The sequence below is a fragment of the Armigeres subalbatus genome, chromosome 2 (genome assembly GCF_024139115.2).
Source record: "Armigeres subalbatus isolate Guangzhou_Male chromosome 2, GZ_Asu_2, whole genome shotgun sequence".
NCBI classification, from domain to species: Eukaryota; Metazoa; Arthropoda; class Insecta; order Diptera; family Culicidae; genus Armigeres; species Armigeres subalbatus.
The window spans coordinates 168,007,177-168,032,768 of record NC_085140.1 but is presented as its reverse complement, the minus strand read 5'-3'; the positions used below and the strand labels follow the sequence as shown (position 1 = coordinate 168,032,768).

At 38.7% G+C, this 25,592-nt stretch overlaps 1 protein-coding gene across 1 annotated transcript in view; it reads right to left on the bottom strand.

Moving 5' to 3' along the window:
* Positions 1-21,267, bottom strand: part of LOC134211145 (serine-aspartate repeat-containing protein F) — a 53,664-nt gene extending 32,397 nt beyond the window's left edge. The window contains exon 1 of the mRNA XM_062687784.1: positions 21,043-21,267. Coding sequence (XP_062543768.1) covers positions 21,043-21,132 — 90 coding nt within the window. The 5' untranslated portion in view covers positions 21,133-21,267. The remainder of the gene's footprint in view (positions 1-21,042) is intronic.
* Between the last annotated feature and the right edge of the window lie 4,325 nt (positions 21,268-25,592).

The following is a 25,592-nucleotide window of genomic DNA, read 5'->3' as shown; positions in this document are numbered from 1 at the left end:
TAAGTAGTTGAAACAGTAACCTACTCCCAACCACGATGACGGAATATAGGAATTCGAAACTTAATAATTAAAAAAATAGTAATTTAGCAATTTAAAAATTTAGGAAATGGTTATCTGAGAATAAAAAAAATTCCGGAATTCAGAAATTTAGGAGTTAAGGAATTCAAAATTTGAACATTTAGGAATTTTTGGAATTCAGGAATTCAAGAACTTAGAAATTTAGAAATTAAAGAACTTGGGAATTTACTTGTCATCAGAGGAGCTCGTACAATTCCATTCAATTCCACCACTCAACAGTAATCCGTCTTCAGTGTCTCGTACTTGATTTGATTTGAAGAAAATGATCGCAGCTTAAACTATTTATACTAAGCGTTTGTACTATATAGGTATTAAATGGAATTGTACAAACTCGTTTTACGACAAGTAAAGACATTTCACGAGAACCTCAAAATAATTTTCTCATAAAATTTGGAATTCAGTAAAACATAGGAATTTGGAAACATAGGAGCTAAGGAATTTATGAGCATAAGAACTTATGAATTTGGGAATGCATGAATTTAGGAATTTGGGAAATAATGAATTAAGAAATTAGACAAAATTTCATAACAAACTGAGCTTCCCTGGATTCTGAGATGATAATAATCATCTCTGGGTTAGTTCAATTTGCAAGTTCAATTTGAATTAGAAGTGGCAATCTTGTGATGTATGGACGATTAGTATAGGGAATACAATTTCCTACCTTGAAACAATTTTTCCAATTTTTTCAACCAAAAATGTTTGTAGGGTATAATGCCCAATAGTGGACCTCCTAGTAGTGGAATTTTGCTCTTTTTGGTATAAAGAGTCGAAAATTGCAACATATTAATTTCGCGCGATGTCTAATGTCAAGTTCTGCATCTCCACTTTACGCTACATACATTCAAATACACGACGTTATTCGTTGAAATTAACATCTCAAAGTCTGACTGAATTTGCCATATAGTAGACCCCCGTGGGGGTCCACAATGGGTGGAATATATACAAAAGCGAAGATAAATCTTCTGTCTTCAAATGAACTATTAAACGTGTCTCCAAACAAATGTGTCGCCACGATTTCAATAAATATATAAAGGTGGGATGTCATATGCGCCTGGTACACGGTAAACCACTCCCTTCGGTTGGGTTTGATCGCGGGTGGCTTAATACCCGGAACATAGGCAATTAACTTTGAATGAACTGCTATGTCCGAGTGGCTATCTCTCTTTGCTTATGTGGTCGGGTTGGGATCTGACAAGTAATTTCAGACATAGTAATCTAATTTCAAACATAGTAATCGACGTTAAATCATTCAAAAAACTGTTTTACTTGCCCAACTTTCCTTAAGCCTTTAAGCTTTTTTAAGCTCAAAATGAATCTAGAACAACTGCTAGAAAAATCGATGTTCCAGATGCAAAACGACAGCCCAGAACAACTCGAATCATTGCTGATTTTGCTCTAACTATTTTTAAAATCGATAGTACTCGACCAACATTTGAAAACCCAAATTTATTTTTTTCAGTTCTTCTGTTACACCCTATTCAAATGTTGGTTTAGAGTTAACCACAAATAAATTGAAGAATCCACTGATAAAAAAAAACATTTTTACATCTGCCAATATTTTGGTATCCAACACCTTCATGTTTCAGAGATAAGCCAGCCTAGGCTAAAAATCTCTTAAATTAAGATAATAATAATAACCTTTATGTTTTTCATTGCTTGTTATCTATCGTTAATTTTTTCTTCAATCTATTTTCAGTACTTGAGTCTTATTTTACCTTGGCCAGAGAATTATTATGGATTTGAGTATTTCTACTATTGCTACACATCCTGACCTTATTATGGCATCATACTTTATTGTTTATGCCAATTTTTCATTCATCCTTATGCTGGTTTACGACCAAATACTGTACTTAATCTAAAGCACTTCTCCTGTACAGTATAACCATGTGATAAAATAAAGATGTTAACAACGAATGACCAGAGATTGTTGAGATATGTGCCTGGAATCGAACATATTGGAAATACTCGACTACAGTTGACAAATCTCCAGGCAAAACTCGAGTCACTTTCCAGAAAATATCGAACAAGCATCTTCTTCACGGTAACTTATATGTGACCAGATTCAGTCACAATTAGGTTGCTGCAACCAATTTCACTTGACTTCTGCTTCTTGGGAAGCTGCAACGAAATGCTAATTAGCTTTTTCTAGAACTCACGGAGATTTGCTTGGTCTCAGAAACCTTCCTAAGCGTAGGTGCTTTTTTCCATCATCACTACAGAGAAGAGCTCTAGACTCGACATTACAGAAATCTGGTTTCAATATAATTTTCATTATACTTCTGACAAAGCCGAATAGTTGCTCAAATAGTTATAGTTCCCCGATTTCTTGTATAATTTCAAAAAATTCCCGACTTTTTCCGCATTTCCCGCATGGATTCTCAATTCCCGCATTTCCCGATTTCCCGACTCACTGGCCACCCTGTAATGCTAATGTTAACCGAGTAAAAAAGGACTTTAGTGTACATCGGATATAAAGCGTTGACTTAAATCCATAGAGAAACGGCTGAGATGTTAACGATCAAAGTCTATCATATTTTCGTTACGTTTTTCGATTTTTTGCAATCGTAAAGTGTACCCCAATATAGAAAAAAAAAAACAAACGAATTTCTACGTCAAAAACTCCACCTAGCGATGTTTGCGCATTTCTTGTACATTAAACATACTAAAAAAAATAGTGAGAACTTTTTAGCGTGTTTTTTGTATATAAATCGTTTTTGGCCGTAACTTTTGATCCCATAGTCCGATCTGGCCAATTTTTAATACGAAACAATGGGACAGGATTCCCCGTCGAATGCAACTTATTGCAAACAAATCAAATCAAGATAAGTGCTTAAAAAATAAGAGAGTTTTATTTTGCGCACATGCATACACACACGCACACGCATACACACAGACAGACATCATCTCAATTCGTTGAGCTGAGTCGATTGGTATATAACACTATAGGTCTCCGGACCTTCTATCACAAAATCGTCTTGGAAGTGATTATATAGTCTTTTCGTTACACCCTGGTGTACGAGAATGGCAAAAACGAGTGGCTTGACCGTTTTTCAGGGTTTACCTACATATATTTTGAAAAAAAAAACACGTTGTAGGCCCAATCAAAAATTAGTTTTTTTTTCTAAGTAATTCAATTGAAGATGCGGAATAATTTTATACTTTTAGTAGCTATTAGAGGATGCTATCGAATTGTTGAATTTGTTTACTTTTCATTGTAGACCCTAACAAATTGTTAAGCGAGAGATGTGTGTTTCCGTTGTGCGAAGTGCCTTAATTTTCGATTTCATTTGTCCAAATGTATGTTTAGAAAAAGATTAGTAAGTCTGTTTGACTTTTAAATCGAAGACTTTTATAAATAAATAGTTTTTGCTAAAGGTGGCTTGGGGAAGCGGAAGCACAACACACCGTGTTATTTTTCCTATCTTTTGTCTCTTTCTAGCATTATCACCTCGTGACGTTTGATGTAACTGTAAAAATATCAGCATGTAGATAGAGAGTAAGCACGCGCCGCTGATACTTTTTCAAAATCATATTTGTTTTAGAAAAACAATTAAGCATTCAATGATGAAAATGATGACGATTTGATGATTGTTTGTGCTTCCCGTATCCCCTTAACATTTGAAAAGGACCTACATCCGTAACCAGGGTGTCCATTTAAAATCTATTTTCGGATTCCCGGTTTTTTCCCGGTTTGAGGAACTGATACTAAAATATCATATTAGCGGATCTAAACAAGAAATAAGCAATTGTATGTTTGTTTTATTAAAGGGAAGACTAGGAAGCTCTTAGACCCGTTCAGTATGAATCAATCCCAGTTTTGCCACATGTCACAATCAAAGGAATTAGAGTCCACAATAATTTCTTGTGGTTTCTAATTCTAGAACAGAGAATTTCCAAACATGAGCCAGCATAGGTCTGCATTTTTTTGCCTTTCTCGTATACTAAGTATACGTAAAGGCTATATAATCACTCCAAAACCAACTTTTTGATAGAAGGCTCGGAGACCCATAGTGTTATATACCAATCGACTCAGCTCGATAAATTGAGGTGATGTCTGTTTGTGTGTATGTATGTATGTGTACAAAATTTTGTAGACACACTTTTTGGAACTTAGCATTGGCCGAATTACTCGCAACAAGTTCCATTCGACTGAGAATCCTGCCCCATTGTTTGCTATTGAAAATTGGCTAGATTGGACTGTGGGATCAGATGTTATGGCCAAAATACTATTTTATATGCGCAAAACACGCTAAAAAACACTCACTCATATTTTTTGGTATTTATTTTTTTGCACGGGAAAGGCACCAACACCGCTAGGTAGATTAATCAGTTTTTGCCTTTCTCGGATACAAAGTATACGTAAAGGCTATATGTTCGCTCCAAAAACAAACTTTTTATAGGAGACTCGGAGACCCATAGTGTTATATACCGATCGACTCAGCTCGACGAATCGAGGTGATGTCTGTGTGTGTGTATGTGTGTATGTATGTGTGTGTGTATGTGTGTGCGTGTGTATGTGTGTGTGTATGTGTGTGTATGTGCGCAAAAAGTCTAGCCCACTTTTCAGGTACTTACCCTAAACCGATTTGCTCGCAACAAGTTGCATTCGACGCAGAATCCTGTCCCATTGTTTCCTATTGAAAATTGGCCAGATCGGACTATGGGCTCAGATTTTATGGTCAAAATACTTTTTTTATAGGCCACAACGAGTGGAAAAGTCTAGCCCACTTTTCAGGCACTTAGCCTTAACTGATTTGCTCGCAACAAGTTGAATTCGACGCAGAATCCTGTCCCATTGTTTCCTATTGAAAATTGGCCAGATCGGACTATGGGCTCGGTAGATATGCCCAAAATATTTTTTTTCATACCAAAAGTGCGTAGAAATTACTCACTCGAAAAAAAAACGAGAAAGGCACCATCACCGCTAGGTGGATTAATCTGGGTTTTTTATGTCTTTATTATCAATTTATTTAAGAAATCTTTAATAGAACAGAAAAAGCAGAAGCACAATTTCTTCTTGAAGGAATTAAGGCTTAGCTTTTCCTCTCGATTCCTCAGAACAAGATTAATATCAAATAATCTTCTAAAAATAACTCTAGGATCCCTTGGAATTGCTTCAGAATTTTATTGATGATGTTATTTAACCTTTTTGTTTACACTGCTCAAAAATACTTTCTGAAATCAATCTTACCTTTAAGTGCATCTAAATTTTGAATTTTTAGAATTTTGTTTATTCTTGCCGATTTTCCACCACATTTAAAGTTTGAAAATGTTCATCCTTTATTGCAATATTTAAATTTTCAATGTTATGGAACTTATTTTTTATTTACTATGTAAAAAATAGAAAAATACTTTGGATTATAAAAAATCTCAAATTAGGTTGGGGTAATGATGGCTTATCAGGGGGGCTTTTGTGGATCAAATTTTATGAAATTTGGCCATTATATTTTTTGATATACAAAGAATGTTTAGGCCAAGTTTGAGCATAATTAGTTATAGAAAACCCCCCTGACAATAATAGAACAAAACCTGCCAAAGCCGTCATTTCCCCTACCAAAAATTCTTTCAGAACTCCAGATTTTTTTTAAACTAAATTAATCAAAAATATTTCGAAAGCTGTTGGGTGAACCACAATCTTCTCATGAATCCTTCTAATTCCTTTTAGATTAATCGGAAAAAATAATATCTGAATTATTTGGGGCTCCAGTAGCCTTGCGAGCCAAGGCGTGGGATTTCCAATCCGGAGACGGCGAGTTCAATTCTCGGTCCGGTCTAGGATGTTTTCGGGTTGGAAACATCCTTGACTCCCTGGGCATAGTGTATCCATTGTGCTTGCCACACAAGATACATCCTCATGCAATGGCGGGCATAGAAAAGCTTTCAATTAATAACTGAGGAAATGCTAATAGAATACTAAATTGATAAGCAGGCCAAATTCCAGTTGGAATGTAGAGCCATTGAAGAAGAAGAACTGAATTATTTATCATAATTTGAAACATTTAGAGATATTCAGCAATACGTTCTATTAGCAACTCTCAGAATGCCTTGCTCTTCGAGAAATTTCCTCATTATTTTCTATAACTGATTCAGGCCCAGGAGGAAGATCTTTCACTTTTAGAAATCCAAAGCGGAAATCGAGAGAATAGATTTCAAATACAATTTACATAGTAGTGAAAACCCCAGATTAATCCACCTAGCGGTGATGGAGCCTTTCTCGTGAGTTATAAAAATAGTATTTTGGCCATAACTTTTGAACCCATAGTCCGATATGGCCAATTTTCAATACGAAACAATGGGACAGGATTTCGCGTCGAATGCAATTTGTTGCGAGCAAATCCGTAAAATATAAATGCCTGAGAAGTGAGAATTTTGTATGTGTTTCTTATGTAAAAAAATGAATTTTGGCCATAACTTCAAAACCCATAGCCCGATCTGTCCAATTTTTAATACGAAACAATTGGCCAAGATTCTACGTCGAATGAAACTTGTTGCGAGTGAATCAGCTAAGACTAAATTTTTTCTTTTGAAAAAATATCTTCTTCTTCTTATTGGCATTACATCCCCACACTGGGACAGAGCCGCCTCGCAGCTTAGTGTTCATTAAGCACTTCCACAGTTGTTAACTGCGAGGTTTCTAAGCCAGTTTACCATTTTTGCATTCGTATATCATGAGGCTAGCACGATGATACTTTTATGCCCAGGGAAGTCGAGACAATTTCCAATCCGAAAATTGCCTTGACCGGCACCGGGAATCGAACCCAGCCACCCTCAGCATGGTCTTGCTTTGTAGCCACGCGTCTTACCGCACGGCTAAGGAGGGCCCACTTGAAAAAACATATTTTGGCCATAATTATCAAGCTCATAGTCCGATAAAGCAAAATTTTCAATCAGAACAATTGGATGCAACTTGTTGCGAGCAAATCGGTTAAAGATAAATGTCTGAAACATGAGTGAGATTATTTTGCGCACATACATACACACACACGCACACACAGATATCACCACCGGGGCTGCGAATTGGTGAGTTGACATCTGGGAAGGAGTGACCTACACAGCTCTGGTCCTCACAAATTCCAATCTCACGCTTCCACGGGTCTTCCGATGACAATCGACCGCCAGCTAAGGGTTTTGTACTTAGCTGGTAGTGCAGCCTGGGCACTGTTGTCCTTCTGACATCAGCTAGAGTGAGTGGGTGCGACCAAGGGGACCAAGGCGTTAAGCGACCCGTGCCGAGGGGATGCATGGCCAGGGGGGGTTAAATAAAGAGCTAGGCCTTTAACGGAGCCTGTAGGGTACCTGGGCACCCTCCACAGTAATTGTCCCTTACCGCGTCATGTTGGGCTCTGGCGTGGTGGACCTCTTTTCCCGAGCAACTCGTGGGACCAAAATGGAAAACCAAGTCAATTCTTCAATTAGTGGTAGTAGTGTAGGCGATAACCCCTTCACAAGAGGTGGCTTGTTCAGGTCTTCGCCTAGGAGGATAGAAGCAACAGTCGGCAGCTCGGTGCGCAGCGCCAGCGTGGGTCACTTAACCTTCTCCCCGGCTACGCCGGTAGTGGTTATAGACGGCCCATGGCTTGCGAAGGCGATGAACTGCAAACGCGATGGGCTTTCGGCCTTCGAGGTGGCGACGGAACAGCTGGACGCCATCATCGACTTTGCGTCGTCGAAGCATAATATCAGCAAGGACCTCAAAGGGAGCTTGCTGAAACTTCGAAAGTCGATGTTGGACGCCAAGCTGGAGAAGGTGGTCGGGATGGCCAAGTGCGAACCCGTGCAATATGTGGAGTCGAGGTCTACCCAGACTGAGGCCCAAGGATTCGCGGACTCGGGCAAGGTCGAATCGACCGAGGACGTGCCAGCGAAGACGGTGGTGCCAAAGTCTACCCGAACTGAGGCTCAAGTATTCGCGGGCTCGCCGGGGGTGACTGCTGCAACGGAGCAGACACAAAAACGGGGGAGACAGTCTCCAGGAGATGAGCTCCTTGGGGGCCGCTCCAAAACGCGAAGGGTTACTACCCCGAACAAGGGTAGTGTGGCTGAGAAGCTGAATCCCGGCCAGGTACCTCCAAAACCGGGGGAGGAAGGGCCTGGAAAGGTCCGTCCACCCAGGAAAGACGGTGGTAAGGGGTTACGGCAGAAATAGAGGGAGATGACGCCTCCTGGACCCTGGTCAAGAACAAGAGGAAACCGAAGACGTCAAGGGCCGAAAAGAAGGCCCAGGCGAATGAGGGCATCAAGAAGTCTAGGGTAGGCGCCAATCGCTCCAGGGGCGATGCCCTAGTCATCAAAACAGACGAGGCTAAGTACTCGGACGTCTTGAAGGCGATGCGGAGTGACGTCAAGCTCGGTGAACTCGGCGCCGACGTACGTCAAATAAGACGTACCCGGATGGGCGAGATGATCCTCGAGCTGAAGCGGGGCGTCTCGCAAAAGGGCGCCGCCTACAAGAAGTTGGCGGAGGAAGTCCTTGGCGAGACGGTCAAGGTGAGGGCACTCACGACGGAGATGAATCTAAGGATTAAAGACCTGGACGAGATCACCGAAGTCGAAGAGCTCGTCACGGCACTGCGGCGACAGTGTGAAGTGGAGACGCCCACCGCAGCCGTTCGGCTACGGCTACGGAAAGGTCCGGCAGGGACGCAGGTAGCATTGGTTCGGCTATCTGCAGCGGACGCCTCCAAGGTAGTCAAGTTAGGGAGCGTCAAGGTGGGATGGTCGGTGTGCCCTGTGGGCATATACAAGCAACCAGAAGTTTGCTTCAAGTGCCTGGAACCGGGGCACAAGCAATGGGACTGCAAAAGGCCCTGACAGAAGCAATCTCTGCCGACGCTGTGGATTGGAGGGACATAAGGCACAATGCTGCACGAACCCTCCCAATTGTTTGATTTGTTCCAGCAAAGCTGTGAACAGCAAGCACCCCATGGGGGGTTCGATGTACCCGGCGTTTAAGCGTGCTGCAAAATCACAGTGCAGGTAACGCAGCTGGTTTGCTCGGCCTCGCCCGAGTGTTTGGTGTGCGCAGGTTTAGAGGAAACGGCGGAACACGCATTGTTCGTGTGCCCACTAGGGTGGTTCAAAAAATGGATTTTGCTCCACAGTGCTCATCTGATTCTTTACCATGTTCTGGGTGTCCTCTGAAAATTTGAGCTCATTTGGATTAAAACTGATTTAGCACAAGCCGTTGCAAGTTTGCATGCAAATTAGTATGGGGAAATTTATTTTTTCATTATACTGTTAATGACGTTTTCCCATCAAGCGCATGTTAAAAGAAAACCTACATAGCTAAAAGGAATACTCAACAGCTTTCACTCAGTGAAAACCGCGTCTTAATTAATCGTTCCAATAATTAATAATCGAATTTAATCTATACCGTGGTTTTCTGGAGCTAATTGCATAACTAATCAACAGGCAACATTGCTGCTCGTGGCGCGAAAGATAGCACACACAAATTCAGGCTACTATGTTGCACTGCACATTTCAGTGATGCCCTCAAAGAAGTTCAACGATCATGACTAAAGATTCGCAACCTGTCTTAAAATCGATTACTAATTATTGAGACGATTAATCAACATGCGGTTTTCGTTGGGTGAAAGCTGTTGAGTATCCCTTTTAGCTATGTAGGTTTTCTTTTAACCTGCGCTTAATGGGCAAACGTCATTAACAGTATAATGAAAAAATAAATTTCCCCATACTAATTTGCATGCAAACTTGAAACGGCTTGTGCTAAATCAGTTTTAATCCAAATGAGCTCAAATTTTCAGAGGACACTCAGAACATGGTAAAGAATCAGATGAGCACTGTGGAGCAAAATCGATTTTTTGAACCACCCTAGTGCCCACGTTTTCGCGCAATGCGTGACCACATGCTTGCCACATGTGGTCTGGACACCACCCCGGACAACCTAGTTCGGAGTATGTGTAAAGATGAAGTTGGCTGGAACGCCGTTTTATCGGCTATCGCCCAAATCGTCTCGAAGCTACACAGAAGGTGGCGCATGGACTCAAGGATGGCTAGTTCAGGCGCAAATAAGAGGTGATCCAAGGGATCGGAGTCGGCTTCATGGGTCATACCGGTGGTCATGCTCTGTGGTCGAACTCGATCCTTTTATCGAACAAGTGGCCGCGCGAAGAACAACATGGTATCGTCGCTTTCGCGGCGTCGGTCAACCGGGCGGGTTCCGAGCCCGAGGATGGAACCTCGTCAATGCTAGGGCAGGCGTAGGCAAGTCCCTCTGTGTGTTGGCGAATAGGTCCTGTCGCAGAGAGGTCAATTTGGGGTGCACGCGGCATCATCATTCTTGATACCAGTCGGGCAGAGGGAAGCAGGCGCGAAGTCGACCCTTCCCACCTTCCGAGGACATAGGGCGTGGTAAGGCCACCTGGAAAGCCGGCAATGAGCTGGCACTATACCATGGTGTTCTTCTAAAAAAGCGAGTCACGATGTTCGGTGCTGCAAGGACACGTAGCTAACCTCGTAGCGTTGTACACTGGCCCCCCTTTGAAGCATCCAGCTCCACCACGCTCATCCGTTTCCGTCCCATGCTCCATATCCTCCAAAAACCGATTTGAACAAAAACTGGTTGAGCACAAGCCGGTTCAAGTTTGTATGAAAACTAGTATGGGAAACTAAACCTTTCATTACACTGGCTACAGCGCTTCCCCTCCAAACGCTGGCGAAAAAAAAACCCACATAGTTGAAAGCAACATTCCAGAGACTTCACCGCAGGAACGTTCCATTGATTACGTAACGCAAAAAATAGCATTTTATACCCCGCTTACCCCCATGTCACACTTTTTGTGTGAAGTATCTAGTATCTGGTGCGACAGATATCACAGACAAATTCTGGCTATTTTGTTGAATAGCCTAATGAAAAAAACGAAAGCCTAATTATCATGCTAAAGATTCGTAGCCTCGATTAAAATCGACTTCTAGCAGGGTTGTTAATCGTTAATTTATCGTTATCGCCGATAAAGTTGATTGTGTTCCACGTTATCGGTTGCTACGATAAAGATTATTTAACTCAATAATTATCGGAGTTCGATTGCCCATAGGTGATTTTCAACCAAAGAATCGATTAAGCGAATACAAATTTTTGACGGGAAAGGTCAATTACCTGAGGAGTATTGCTCCAGATTCTTTTCAACATGCATATTCGAATTGAAATACAATGGTCAATATCTTATAAAAAAAGCTGTCGAGTCAATATGCCCAATGAGACAGTTTTCAATTCAGCTGAGTAATCAGCACTGCCTTATCTAGACAAAGAATTATTTTTCGGAAGCAAAGAAAGTTCTATCTCTCTGCTTCTCTTTTAAACTATCTCATTTTATCAGATGTAGAAATAAATCAAGTTTCTGATAGTAACAAACGGAACGAATTTATCTGATCAAAATAAATGTAATTCAATGTGTTTAAATAAAAATACTATTTCCTTGTAGTATGATCAAATTCCATGAATGCCTACAAGAGAGGCGTTAGGTACAAATGAATTTTCCTCCAGATATCTGCTACAATTAATGGGTATGAAATTTAAAAAAATAACACAACATGAGAATAAAAAAAATAGCCTTAAAAAAAATACTAAATTAATGATTTCGTGTGTGTTACTTCTACGTGAAGTTAAACGATTTACAATGATATGGAAATGCTAATATCATCTTCCAAACTTGGACGTACATGTTCATGATAGAATTAGAGGCGAAAGTATAGAATTGATAGTTCCGTTAGGATACGGCAGGCATGAAGAATGTTTTTATAGAAGTCGATTTGAAAGCGAGCGGAGGGCAATATTTGTTTTTTTTTTTTTTTTTTTTTAACTAATTTTATTTGCTAATTATCTAATACATGCATTCATCTCTTAGACTAGGTGTTCCGTGTTTTCTTAACACTATCATCCTTATTTGCTATGTTACGCTTTTAGTTATTATTAATACATTTCAATTGCCTCTGGCAGTTAGAATTTTTCCTCTGGTTGAATTGAACCATGTAGGATATACAATGTTTTCAACTTAAACTAAACTTAACCTATTTTATACTAAGGGTAAAAGGAGTTAATCGTTGCAATAGAAGATTGCAACGATTTTTGTCTAAAATTGGAAATTATTTTGTTGGACATTTGTTGCAATGTCTCAATATTAGAAATTCTATGAAGTTCATTAGTACTATACCACGGAGGCAACTTCAGAATCATTTTCAAAATTTTATTTTGAATCCTCTGGAGTGCCTTCTTTCTGGTATTGCAGCAACTAGCCCATATTGGCACAGCATACAACATGGCAGGTCTCAAAATTTGTTTGTAAATCAAAAGTTTGTTCTTAAGACAAAGTTTTGATTTTCTGTTTATAAGTGGATATAGGCACTTAATATATTTGTTACATTTGGCTTGAAGGCCTTCAATGTGATTTTTAAAAGTTAATTTTTGATCTAGCGGAAGTCCTAAATATTTAGCTTCGCTAGACCAATTAATTGGAACCCCATTCATAGTGACAATATGTCTGCTAGAAGGTTTCAAATAAGAAGCTCTCGGCTTATGTGGGAAAATTATAAGCTGAGTTTTGGAAGCATTCAGGAAATTTTCCATTTTTGCAAGTAAGTGGAGAAAATATCCAAACTTTTTTGCAATCTACTACAAATGACACGAAGGCTTCGCCCTTTGGCTGAGAGACCTGTGTCATCTGCAAACAAAGATTTTTGACACCCTGGTGGTAAATCAGGTAAGTCAGAAGTAAAAATGTTATACAATATGGGCCCCAGTATGCTGCCTTGGGGAACACCAGCTCTAACAGGTAATCTATCAGATTTAGAATTCTGATAGTTTACCTGCAGTGAGCGTTCTGATAAATAATTTTGGATCAGTTTAATAATGTACAGAGGAAAATTAAAATTCATCAATTTTACAATCAAACCTTCATGCCAAACACTGTCAAATGCTTTCTCTATATCAAGAAGAGCAACTCCAGTCGAATATCCTTCAGATTTGTTGAGCCGAATTAAGTTCGTAACTCTTAATAACTGATGAGTGGTTGAATGCCCATGGCGAAAACCAAATTGCTCATCAGCAAAAATAGAATTGTCATTAATATGAACCATCATTCTATTTAAAATAATCTTTTCAAACAGTTTGCTTATTGAAGAAAGCAAACTGATTGGGCGATAACTAGAAGCCTCAGCTGGATTTTTGTCCGGCTTCAAAATTGGAACAACTTTGGCGTTTTTCCATTTATCTGGGAAGTATGCCAATTGAAAACATTTGTTAAATAAATTAACCAAAAGGATAAAGAGCTCTCAGGAAGTTTTTGATAAGTATGTAGAAAATACCATCATCACCCGGGGCTTTCATATTTTTAAATTTTCTAGTAATAGATCTCACTTCATCCAAATTGGTTTCCCAACGAAGGGTCAAAACATTCTCTTGATTGAGAATGTCTTCGAAGCTTCGTGTAACCTGATCCTCAATTGGACTAGTGAGACCTAGACTAAAATTATGGGCACTCTCGAACTGCTGAGCAAGTTTTTGAGCCTTTTCGCCATTTGTTAATAAAATTTTATCTCCCTCTTTAAGCGCTGGAATTGGCTTTTGAGGTTTTTTAAGAATTTTCGTTAATTTCCAAAAGGGTTTCGAACTGGGATCCAACTTCGAGACATTATTCTCAAAGTTGGTATTTCTCAGAATAGCGAAACGTTTTTTAATTTCATTTTGCAAATCTCGCCAAATAACTTTCAACGCGGGATCGCGAGTTCTTTGGTATTGCCTTCTTCTCACATTTTTAAGACGGATCAGTAGCTGAAGATCGTCGTCAATAATAATGGAGTTGAATTTAACTTCACATTTCGGAATTGCAATGCCTCTGGCTTCGACAATTAAACTTGTCAAAGATACGAGAGCATTATCAATATCACTTTTGGTATCGAGAGGAATATCAACATCAAAATTCCTATCGATATACGTTTTGAGATAAATCCCAATCAGCTCTATGATAATTAAAAGTAGAGCTGATTGGATTATAAATGGCTTCTTGTGAGATTTCAAATGTCACAGGAAGGTGATCAGAGTCAAAGTCAGCATGAGTTACCAATTGGCCACACAGCTGACTTGAATCCGTTAAAACTAAATCAATTGTAGAAGGATTTCGACTGGAAGAAAAACAAGTTGGTCCATTGGGATATTGAATAGTATAATATCCCGCAGAACAATCTTCAAATAAAATTTTACCATTGGAATTGCTTTGAGCATTATTCCATGAACGGTGTTTGGCATTGAAGTCACCAATTACGAAGAATTTTGATTTGTTGTGAGTCAGAATTTGAAGATCAGCTTTCAACAAATTCTTTTGCTGCCCATTGCATTGAAAAGGCAAATAGGCTGCAATGAAGGAAAATTGACCAAAATTTGTTTCAACAGAAACTCCCAAGGTTTCAAAAACTTTGGTTTCAAACGAAGAAAATAATTTATGTTTGATACGTCTATTAATGACAATGGCGACCCCACCACAGGCGCTGTCAAGACGATCATTTCTGTAGATAAAATAATTTGGATCTCTTTTAATGGATAGTCCTGGTTTTAAATACGTTTCAGTTATAATGGCAATATGCACATTATGAACTGAAAGGAAGTTGAATAATTCATCTTCCTTACCCTTTAGAGAGCGGGCATTCCAATTTAGAACTTTCACACAATTATTGGGATCCATTTAAACAGAGTCCGATAACAATTTTCTGTGTGTACTTTATACCAACCTGAACAGCTTCAGGAATGGTATTTGCTTTGAACATTGCATCAATCATGTGATGCAATTGTTCAGTTAAAAAATCAAAATCGGAAGCAGTCATGCTACCTGAATCGGCAACATGACCGTTATTTTCCGTTGGGACATGGGTATAAACATCATTTTGAGAAGAGAAATTTGGTCTACCAGCAGCGATGTTTGCATACGTAGGTACATTGGAAAAATTGGAATTTACTGAAGAGCTTGCTACCCGTTGACGAGCGGCAAAATTTGTTTGTGAATTGTGGTGGGTATTAATTGCTCGACCGGTAACCGGTTTCGAAATTTGAGCGTTTGAAAAATTGCTACCCGTCGAATCTGGGATCCGATTGGAATTTCCCGTCATCAATTTTGCACGGGAATTCAAAACTTTTTTGCGTGAAGGGCATTCCCAGAAATTGGATTTATGATTGCCCCCATAATTTGCGCACTTAAATTTATTGGAATCTTCTCTCACAGGACATGCGTCCTTGGCATGAGAGGTTCCACCACAAATCATGCATTTAGCATCCATGTGACAATGTTTGGTTCCATGACCCCACTTTTGGCACTTACGGCACTGGGTAGGGTTATGGAAATTTCCCCCAGGCCTGCGGAAATGTTCCCATGTAACACGGACATGAGACATAATACAGGCCTTTTCCAAACTTTTCATATTATTTAGTTCACTTTTGTTAAAATGAACTAAATAAAATTCTTGAGAAATGCCCCTCTGAGAAGTACCAGAGTGGGATTTCTTTTTTCATCTTAATTACTTGGACTGGTGAAAATCCAAGTAATTGAGAAATTTCAATTTTAATCTCATCCAGTGATTTATCATCACTGGGGAGACCTTTCAAGACGACTTTGAACAATCGCTCAGTTTTGTCGTCGTATGTGAAGAATTTATGGCGCTTCTCAGTTAAATACTGAAGAAGACGTTTGCGATCGTTAAAGGATCCCGGCAAAACGCGGCAGTCACCCTTCCTAGCAATCTGAAATGAAACCTTGATCCCCTGAAGGTTACTCAACACAATTGGCGGAATCCTTTGCTTTTTCGCATGAGTCGAATCACCTGGGCTAGAGGTATATTCGATTTGTTCAATTTCATCATTAATCAAATCGAACTGATTGCTCAGTTCGATTGGAGAAGAATTATTTCCGATATTAGAGTTAGAAGGAATATCTGAATTCTCCAGCTTCCTTCTATTTTTGCCGCGCTTGGGCAGGACGGTCTTGAAACCTTGTTTCTTTGAAGGAAGTGGAGAATTCAGAGACTCCCCTTCCTCTTGTTTTTGTTAATACTCATTGCTGAGCGTGGAGACGTGACCTTCTAAGAGGTTTTTTCCCAGAACGGTGTCCCTGCAGGATTACCACCGCTTGTCGGAATTTTACTTCCGCAAACGGGTCCAACGTAAAACGAAGGCACGGGTCCTTGCAAAGATCGTAACGGGATCAGTGGGTACAAATAGCGCTAAGAAGCACCGTTGAAATTAAAATAGCTTCGGGTAGTATTAAAAACTTCCTTCCGCAAAGAGAGAAAGAACCGCACAGCACAAAAGCACGATGCGGTCTGGGGGCAATATTTGTGATGGCACATATCACACGACCTTCCTTCTGCCAAGCTCCCGTATGAATGGGGAGGGAAGAATATCAGTGTGGAAGCTGATATATCTCCACTATAGATAGTGGAATATATAGATGAGCGAAGATAAATCCTCTGTCTCCAAACGAACTGTCAAACGTGTCTCCAAACGAGCATGACGTCACGATTTCAATGGAAACGTTAAGGGCTGTGACGTCATATGCGCGTGTGCACGGGCAAAAAAATCGACTCAGCCATGCATTCGCTCATCTATAGATTCTACTATCTATAATCTCCACTGGCAAAAGGAAGGTGGTTTGATTTGCTCATATGCCATCGCATGCGGAAGGCAGAAGGAAGGTCGTGTGATATGTGCCATCACAAATATTGCCCTCCGCTCGCTTTCAAATCGACTTCTATAAAAACATTCTTCATGCCTGCCGTATCCTAACGGAACTATCAATTCTATACTTTCGCCTCTAATTCTATCATGAACATGTACGTCCAAGTTTGGAAGATGATATTAGCATTTCCATATCATTGTAAAACTTAAAAAAATAACTTGGCAGTGCATTACTGAATAGATTAAGCCATCTATTATTACAACAGTGTAGAAAACCAAGATTTTTGGGTTAAAAATTCATTTTACGAATGTGGCTTTTCATCTGTCAAAAACGATTTTGGACCTGGTTCAAAATTAGTTCAGTACCAAAAAAATAGACCAGAAAACTGGTATAGAGCAAAATTTGGAACACTGGTGCGAGCTCAATTTTTTACATTGGTTCAAAGTTTGGTCTAAATCGACGATTTGTATCACTGGTGAAGTTGCTCTTACTAACTTCAAGAGAGCGTAAATATAAATCCGCGATTTTCGCGACATGATTGAAAGAACCGTGGCTTTCGCAACTGGAAGAGGAAATCAGCGATAAACGCGAAATCCGCGACTGTCGCAACAGCCCTGCATATATTATTGAAAACAAATGTAAAATGCATTCAAAATTTGTTCTTTCATAAATGGTACTAAATCGAATTTAGCCGTTTTCAGTATTTGGGTAACCAACTTGATTTGAGCCCCTACACATTTTGGATCCTCTTGGCGACATTTTCCTTATTTCTGAACTTAAAACAATGCCGCTGCTAATTCAACACGGTTGTTTCATAAGGGCCAATGTCGCAAACGTAAACAATGCCTTTTCCTGCAAATTCCTCAACAACTAGGACTAGGCCCAACTAACAACCACTTGGAACTGGTGGCGCTCCGCGCCTTCTATCGAACGGAAGTGGAAAATACCGCCAGAAGTCTCTAATCTTCCGGAAATCAGCAGAATAAGTCAATGTTTACGTTTGCGACTTTCGCCCTTTTGAAACAACAATGTCGAATTCTTCCATTGGCTTCAGAAAAATAATATCGTTCAGCATCTGTTTCACTGGTTTCATGTGCGTAAATAACGATATTTAGATGAAATTTCGAGGAAATTTGTTTGTTCAAGAAGGCGAGCGTTACAATGTGTTACGCTTAAAAGTATACATCACTAATCTCAGAACGCACATGTAGTGATCATTGTAGATATTGATAAATTGTTGAATAAATGAATATGTATAATTATTAATATAGTTTTGAAAGTAAACTATTCAATATGCTGCTCTATTTGAACGAGAACGATATATTGTAGATCCAGTTGAAACCCGAATTGAGCTCTCACAATCGCTTTTTCTCCCATTTTCCGATGTCGCAACTGCATTACAAGGAGGGCGCATCTATGCCACAGTCGTGCGCCATCATGCGCAGCTCTCACAATGCAGTTGCGACATCGGGAAATGGGAGAAAAAGCATTTGTCGCGAGAGCTCAGTTCGGTTTTTAACTGGATCTACAATATTTCGCCTAAAAATGTAGGCACCCTATTCGCGAAGTCGAAGCAAATTCTACTCTTCCCTCCTATGGGAAATCCCATTGCTATCTGTCAGAGTTTGAGTGAAACATGGCCACCATCTCCTCCTCTCTGTTGCTCTACTGTAAAAACCTATAAAGAACTGTCATTGTTTGTGTGAAGAATTTTGCTTCGACTTCGCGAATAGTTTGACACAGCGACGAGTTGCGCGACTGAACCGTTGCTATGGAAATGAGTTCGATGTTTGAAATACAATTTGCTACACGGAAGAAATAAACTACCCAATAGTGAGTTTAATTCACCCAACCTCGAACATCCGTACGGGAAGCCAAAATTGAGTAAGTAGGGTCGAAGTAGTTTGCCTTTACTCCCATGTTAAAAAAGTACCCAACGGAAAATTTATTGACCCAAATTTAAGTTTAATTCACTCAATTTCGACCTCAGGTAATAAAACTCAACATTGGCTTCCCGTATTGAACTGGCGTCGTTGGATTGTTTGGCTCTTTTGTTTTTGACAACAAGAGTGGATGAAAGCGAAGAGAAAAAATAACTCAAAAGTAAGTTTAAAAGTACTCAATTTTGGGTACTTTTTTTCTTCCGTGTAACGACTTTTATGCTACGTTTAGACAAGGCAAGTGAATTGAGCAAGTCGCTTGAATCGAACGCGAACTGAACGTGTAAACACCTTAATTCAATTCACTTGAACGAAAAGAAAGTGGAACATGTTCAACTTTTGGCAAGTCAATTGAATTCAACTGAGTTGTTCAATTCACTTGCCCTGTCAAAACGTAGCATTATGACGACAACACGAACCTTCATACACCGGACGTTTGCTTCAAATTTTTAGTATTCGGCTGATGCGTTTGGTGTGGGATACGACAGCACACAATAAGTTTTTGTCAAAATTGTGAATTGGGTAGGGGGAATGACGGCTTTGGCAGGTTTTGTTCTATTATTGTCAGGGGGGTTTTTTATGACTGATAATGTTCAAATTTGGCCTAAACATTCTTTGCATATCAGAGAATATTGTGGCCAAATTTCATCAAATTCGGTCGACAAAAACCCCTCAGCCAATAATAGAACAAAACCTGCCAAAGCCGTCTTTTCCCCTAGTTTAGCAAAAAAAATGAGGTTTTTTTTAGTTTAACATAAAGAGCATGCTTTCCTGATCTCCAACATATTTTTATTTTGTTTGTAAACCTTTTATTTACATTTTTATACAGCAAACAATAAGCCGTTTCAATCGACAGAATGACACTAACATTCATAGAATGACAGACAGTTGACCCATGCAGCATAAGAACAAATTTTTAGTCCCATGTAAATTTAAAATGCAAATTAAAAATAGTTATGGGGCTCCAAAAATTCTGGAAAATTGGGGTTAGGCTCAGTTTTTTATGCAGATTCAGAATATGTAAAAACATATATACTCATAAACAACCCAATTTAAAACGCAGGAATCTTCTCATTGATGCATACCAATCGAAAGATAAATTTATATTTCATAAATGAGATTTCCATCTATGAAATGGTGTGATTTCCGCGTATATCAAACGTGTCTTCTTCTTCTTCTTATTGGCATTACGTCCCCACACTGGGACAGAGCCGCCTCGCAGCTTAGTGTTTATTAAGCACTTCCACAGTTATTAACTGCGAGGTTTCTAAGCCATGTTACCATTTTTGCATTCGTATATCATGAGGCTAACACGATGATACTTTTATGCCCAGGGAAGTCGAGATAATTTCCAATGCGAAAATTTCCTAGACCGGCACCGGGAATCGAACCCAGCCACCCTCAGCATGGTCTTGCTTTGTAGCCCCGCGTCTTACCACACGGCTAAGGAGGGCCCCATATCAAACGTGTCATTGGATACAAATAAGCAGATATCGGTAAGCACTTCCTCTTAGGGGTCCAAAATGAAGCATTTACCCCAGTGGTTTGTCTATATAGGTTCTTTCAGGAGTGAATGGTCCTCATACGTGTTGCGTGTTACACACACCTTGCATTCCAAGCCAGCAAAAAATGTGATTGTAATTTTATTGAGTATTTGTATTAATTGTAATAATTTAAAATTGGTTGCTCATAGTAGAATTGTTATACTTATCCGTTCTCCGAATTTGAAGCATTACACTACTCTTATACTTTGTAGTTTTTACGGATCAAAAAATCTGCCAGTGATGGTTAATAGCTTTTGATTCAATGTCCTGAGTACGGTCCTGTCACATACACTTGAAGCGCTTCGAGCACAAAGCGCATCTGGCAACCCTGACCTGAACACGAAGAGGATTGCATTGAATGCATTTTTATTTAACTTCAACGTCACATTACGGATTCGATGAGTTTTCTGAATATCTTTAAGATCACTACAAAAAGGTTTATTCACAAAAAATCAGGCATTGTTTTATACACTTGCGTCATCTATTTCTGTGCGAGTCTTCAATACACGTCACTATCCAAGCAGGGTCATTTGAAAGCCGCTAATATGTGGCGTAGTAAGTTGTAGTCTTCACAAATGTTTGTTCTTCATTGTACTAATAACTTTCACACTCTTCATTTTAATTCACCCCTAATAATCATCTACAGCACATGATTTCCGCACATTCAATTGCCTCAGATCAAGGCTTCATGACGATTTTGCAACAAGCATCATTCCGCTGTCCTCGATTCGCCAGCTAGCAAGCCATGATTTTTTTTCGCTTTGCTTTGCGTCGCACGGCCGCCTAGCGGGCATGAAAATTTACCTTGCAAAGTTGCTGCCCCGGGGATAATTCCTCGAACGGATGCCTCGAAAAACACTTCGAACATGCGAACAACATTACCGCGGAGCTCATTATTATTGAATTTCAGCGCAAAAACTACTGTTATTCCGAGAAAAAGTTGGAAATTCTGCAGCGCAGCCGATCGAAAGCAGAAACGCGTACACTCACTCACTTTTCTCTTTTTGATTGCTTTCTTTTGACCGTTTCTTGAATGTTGGCATTTGACATGACGATGACATGTTCCAAACCGGTATAAGGAATAGACGTTACCAGACTCCATAGACGAGCGAAAACCACCATTTATACCACTGGCACACGGGACACGGGTGGTATAAATTTTATGATTTCGATTAGAGGCCTGCAAAAGATATTATCACAGACAAACAGACATAACACTCGTAAAATTTTCATCGTTCACTGATTTACTGGTCAATTTAAATAATCATTAGTTGGCCAATCGATCACTCGTGGCGCGCGCATCGGATTTGCTAGAGTTTGACGTTTGCTCACTACCGCTATCTGGTTCGTGATTTGCCTAACTAACTGAAACCAACGGATGTCGTTAGTGTTTGCACGACGATGATTTTGACGAGTAAATGTTCAATGTGTTATATCTGTTTGTCTGTGATATTATTTTAGTTACCAGATAAAGATATATGTGGTACTAAACTGTTAAATCGTATGTATTTTTCCTTCCTTGACATTTAGATCCCCTATCCTTGCCAGCGAAAGATGTTCCGAACAGCGACGACAGCGATAATCTTTATCTATAGTAACTAAAATATCTTTTAGGCCTCTAGTTTCGGTCAAATCAGCTGTGTCAAATTACTACCCAAATGAACTAAACCACGATGACGTCACGCGACGATTTTCAGTAAGAAGAAAACATCATCTTCGGGTAAAGTTTACAAAAAATGAACATCAACATGAACATTCGGTGATCTAAATAAGGCATTTTATGAGACAGATCGAAACAGCTGTTTTTCTCGTGTTTATCTACTTTGACAATTAGTGGGAGCCCGTTTGTTTGGTAATTTCGCGCTGAACATTCCGATGGGTCCTATCATCAATTCTGCCTGTTTTACTTTTTGTCTACCAGGACTTTAGAACAAAGTTTTTCATATGATTCTTAAAACGTGTCGTTAGATTATTCATACCACTGCATTCTAAGCATGAAATGCTGAAGAAAACACAAATGAAAAGTAAAACGTTACAAACATTATTTTGTGTTCGGACCTAACGGAATGTTCACGCAGAATCATACCAAAACAAAACTTTAGAAGTAAATAATCGGGCCACCGCGAAACGTCTCATAAAATGCCTTATAGCTCCGGATTCACTAAAATGTTCATCGGCACGCGGCGGATGTCATTTTTCGAGCGAAAAGAAGAAGAATCTTGAAAAAAATAAGACGCTCGTGGTTAAGTCCATAGAAAATACAATAGAATTACATTAAAATATCATAAAATTATACAATACATTTTTTTGATGAACATTCAATATATTCTTCTATTGTACCAATTAAATTGTCTTAATATTGTTCCAAAAAACGTACAATAAACTCTATTGACAGAAGAATTGAATTACAATAATTTTTTTTATAATAATGCTGTCCAATGAGCAGCTCGAAGTTGTTCCCGTCCCGCTCGTTCTTTTTTGTTAACAAATGGGCATGAGCAGGACAGGGAGAAACTTCGAGCTACTTCAAGCTCTCATTGGACAGCACTAATGGCAAAAATTTATTCGAGAAATAAACGATTTTTTTAAATGTTACGGTAACTATAACAACCCCTATTTTGTATTGTAAAACTTCCATTTATAATAGGATTTGTGGCTACCTTACACCTGGGACGAGACTTGCGAAGAGGAAAAAATGTATTTTACTTCATCTGCGACCAGCAAGCGCTGACACGAATTGTCAGATGCAACCAGCACCTTTTTGTGTGAAAGTTTTGGTATCCCTCAAAAAGTATTACGAATGCGACTTTATTTATATTACGCAAGATTCATGCACTTCTTCAACTGATAAACGCAATAAACCTGCGTGGAAAAATGCTTTGACTCGGTTTATTAGCAACCACTTAAGTAGGCAGGCAGCGCAAGAGATTTTTCTTTTGTCCAATAAAGTAGTTTTTGTAATGGACTTATCTATTTTCGCACATTAGATGAACGGATAACAATCACACAATTTTAGCATTCATACTAAATAAATCCACTATTTTCATTAGTATAGTGACACAATTAACCAAAACTTTTTTGAACAATATTAGAACACTCGTTGTCAAAATACGGCTGACGATTTTCACTTGAAGCAGCACATTTTCGGTTCGATCTTCAATATATGAATATTTAAATCGATGAATGTGCTTAACCACAGCATAATAGACTAAGATTTGAGCCATATACCCTATTTGATTATTTGAACATGATTATCGACGATGTATATGTATTTTGATGATGAATTTTGGTGAAAATTTTTACGGTTCAGAAAAGTTTCTTCAAGTACCGGACACTATTGCATCATGTTGAAATATGACCAAATTCCTTTTACATGAGTAAAGACATCGTTTAGAATGGTAATATTTGCATTTGCTTTAAGTTGTAGATATTAAAATGTATTAGTAGAGCTTATTTGTCTCTCCAGCTAAATTTCTTACATCCTACTTCAAATTCCACCTTTTTTCAATGACATCTTCAATTTTTGCCTTTCTCGTACAACAAAGTTGTACCAGAAAGGCTTTCATTTCACTCCCAAAAGGTACTTTTTATAGAGCGCTTGTAGACCCATAGTATTATATACCATTCGATTCAGCTCGACAAACTGAGCAAATGTCTGTCTGTCCGTGTGTGTGTCCGTGTGTGTGTGTGTGCGTATGTGTGTGCACATTGAAACATTAGCCAATTTTTCTAGTACTAAACCTGAATCGATTTTGCTACAACAAGTTGCATTCGATGGGGAATGTTTTCTTCTTGTTCACTATTGAGTTTCATAATGATGGCACTTCTCAAAAAATAGTAAATATTCAAAGAGTTATGAGACATCATTATTTCTTAACAAATAAGCTATCGATTTTCTAGATTATGTTCTCCCAAGACACAATTTATTCGAAACCGGCACACTGACAGCAAAGAATACACAGCTTACACGGAAGAAAAAACTTCACAAAGAAACATAGAAACCCATTAATGAGTTAAAAAGTACCTATTTTAAGATTTCATGTATACACTGAAAATTCTCGTTTATTTTTTCAAAATGACCTAAGAACATATTTTCATGAATGAATTTTAATATTGCGATCAACAGACCAATATGATAGCTTTTGATTGCAGTACACAAATTAATTCATGAATAAAAGGTGACATATGTTCTTTTAAAAGTTAAGCGTCATTTCTGCCATTTCTTTCCCCTATGGGCCGATGTGAGCAGTGAGAAGTGAAAAGTGAGACGTGAGAAGTGCGAAGTGAGGAGTGAAAAGTAAGAAGTAAAAAATGAAAAATGAGAAATGAAAAATCACCAGATGATCCGAAATGAAAACAAAAATGTTTTTCCAAATTTAATCTAGACTATCCTTTGAAAAGAGCTGAGATTTTTTTGCTAATATTTTCAAATGGATATAATAGAAAAACGACGCATCCCACAAAAAAGTGTTGTATGGGTGACCATCGCAAAATCAGTCAAACTTTCTAGTGAAAATATCGGAAACAATCCAAATTGAGCCCTACACTGAAAAAAATCAGTTTAAAAATTTTAAAGTCGATTTGCGAAAAAACGCCCTTTTTTATTTTAATGAAATTTTGTCTCAAGATAGGTGATTATGTTCCCTACCAACCGTCCATACATCGGGGGCTGGGCACTCTTAAGGAAAAAAAGTTTTTCTTACAAAAACTTTTTCTTGTCGGAATTATTTTCAGTGTATTTTCATCTGAAATTAAACCAATGAAAGCCATCGTTATAGAACCCCAAGCAAATCTATTTTTATGATACATTGTCTAATTTAGTCACTAAATATAGTTTGTTTTTAAATTAAGAGTAATATTAAGAAGGGGTTTATATCTTCAAAAAAATATTATATTCCATTATTAGCTTCTTTAGTTGCGACCAGTTACGACCAAAACATTGTACTCTGCCTGACTGTACAGGAATACTTAATATGAGTATATTATGTATACATATGTTAAATCCACCCCTTAAAGACACTGAAAAAATCAATTCCGTCAAGAAAAAGTTTTTGTTAGAAAATTTTTTTTCCCTTCAAAGTGCCCAGCTTGCGATGTATGGACGGTTGGTAGGGAACATAATCACCTATCTTGAGACAAAATTTCGTCCAAATCGAAAAGGGCGTTTTTTTGCAAATCGATTTTTTTTAGTGTAGGGTTCAATTTTGAGTTTTTCAAAAAGTTTTATTAGAAGGTTTGACTGATTTTGCGATAGTCACCCATACAACACTTTTTTGTAGGAAGGGTCGTTTTTCGATTATATCCATTTGAAAAAATCAGTAAAAACAAGTTTGACCCTTTTCAAAAGATAGTCT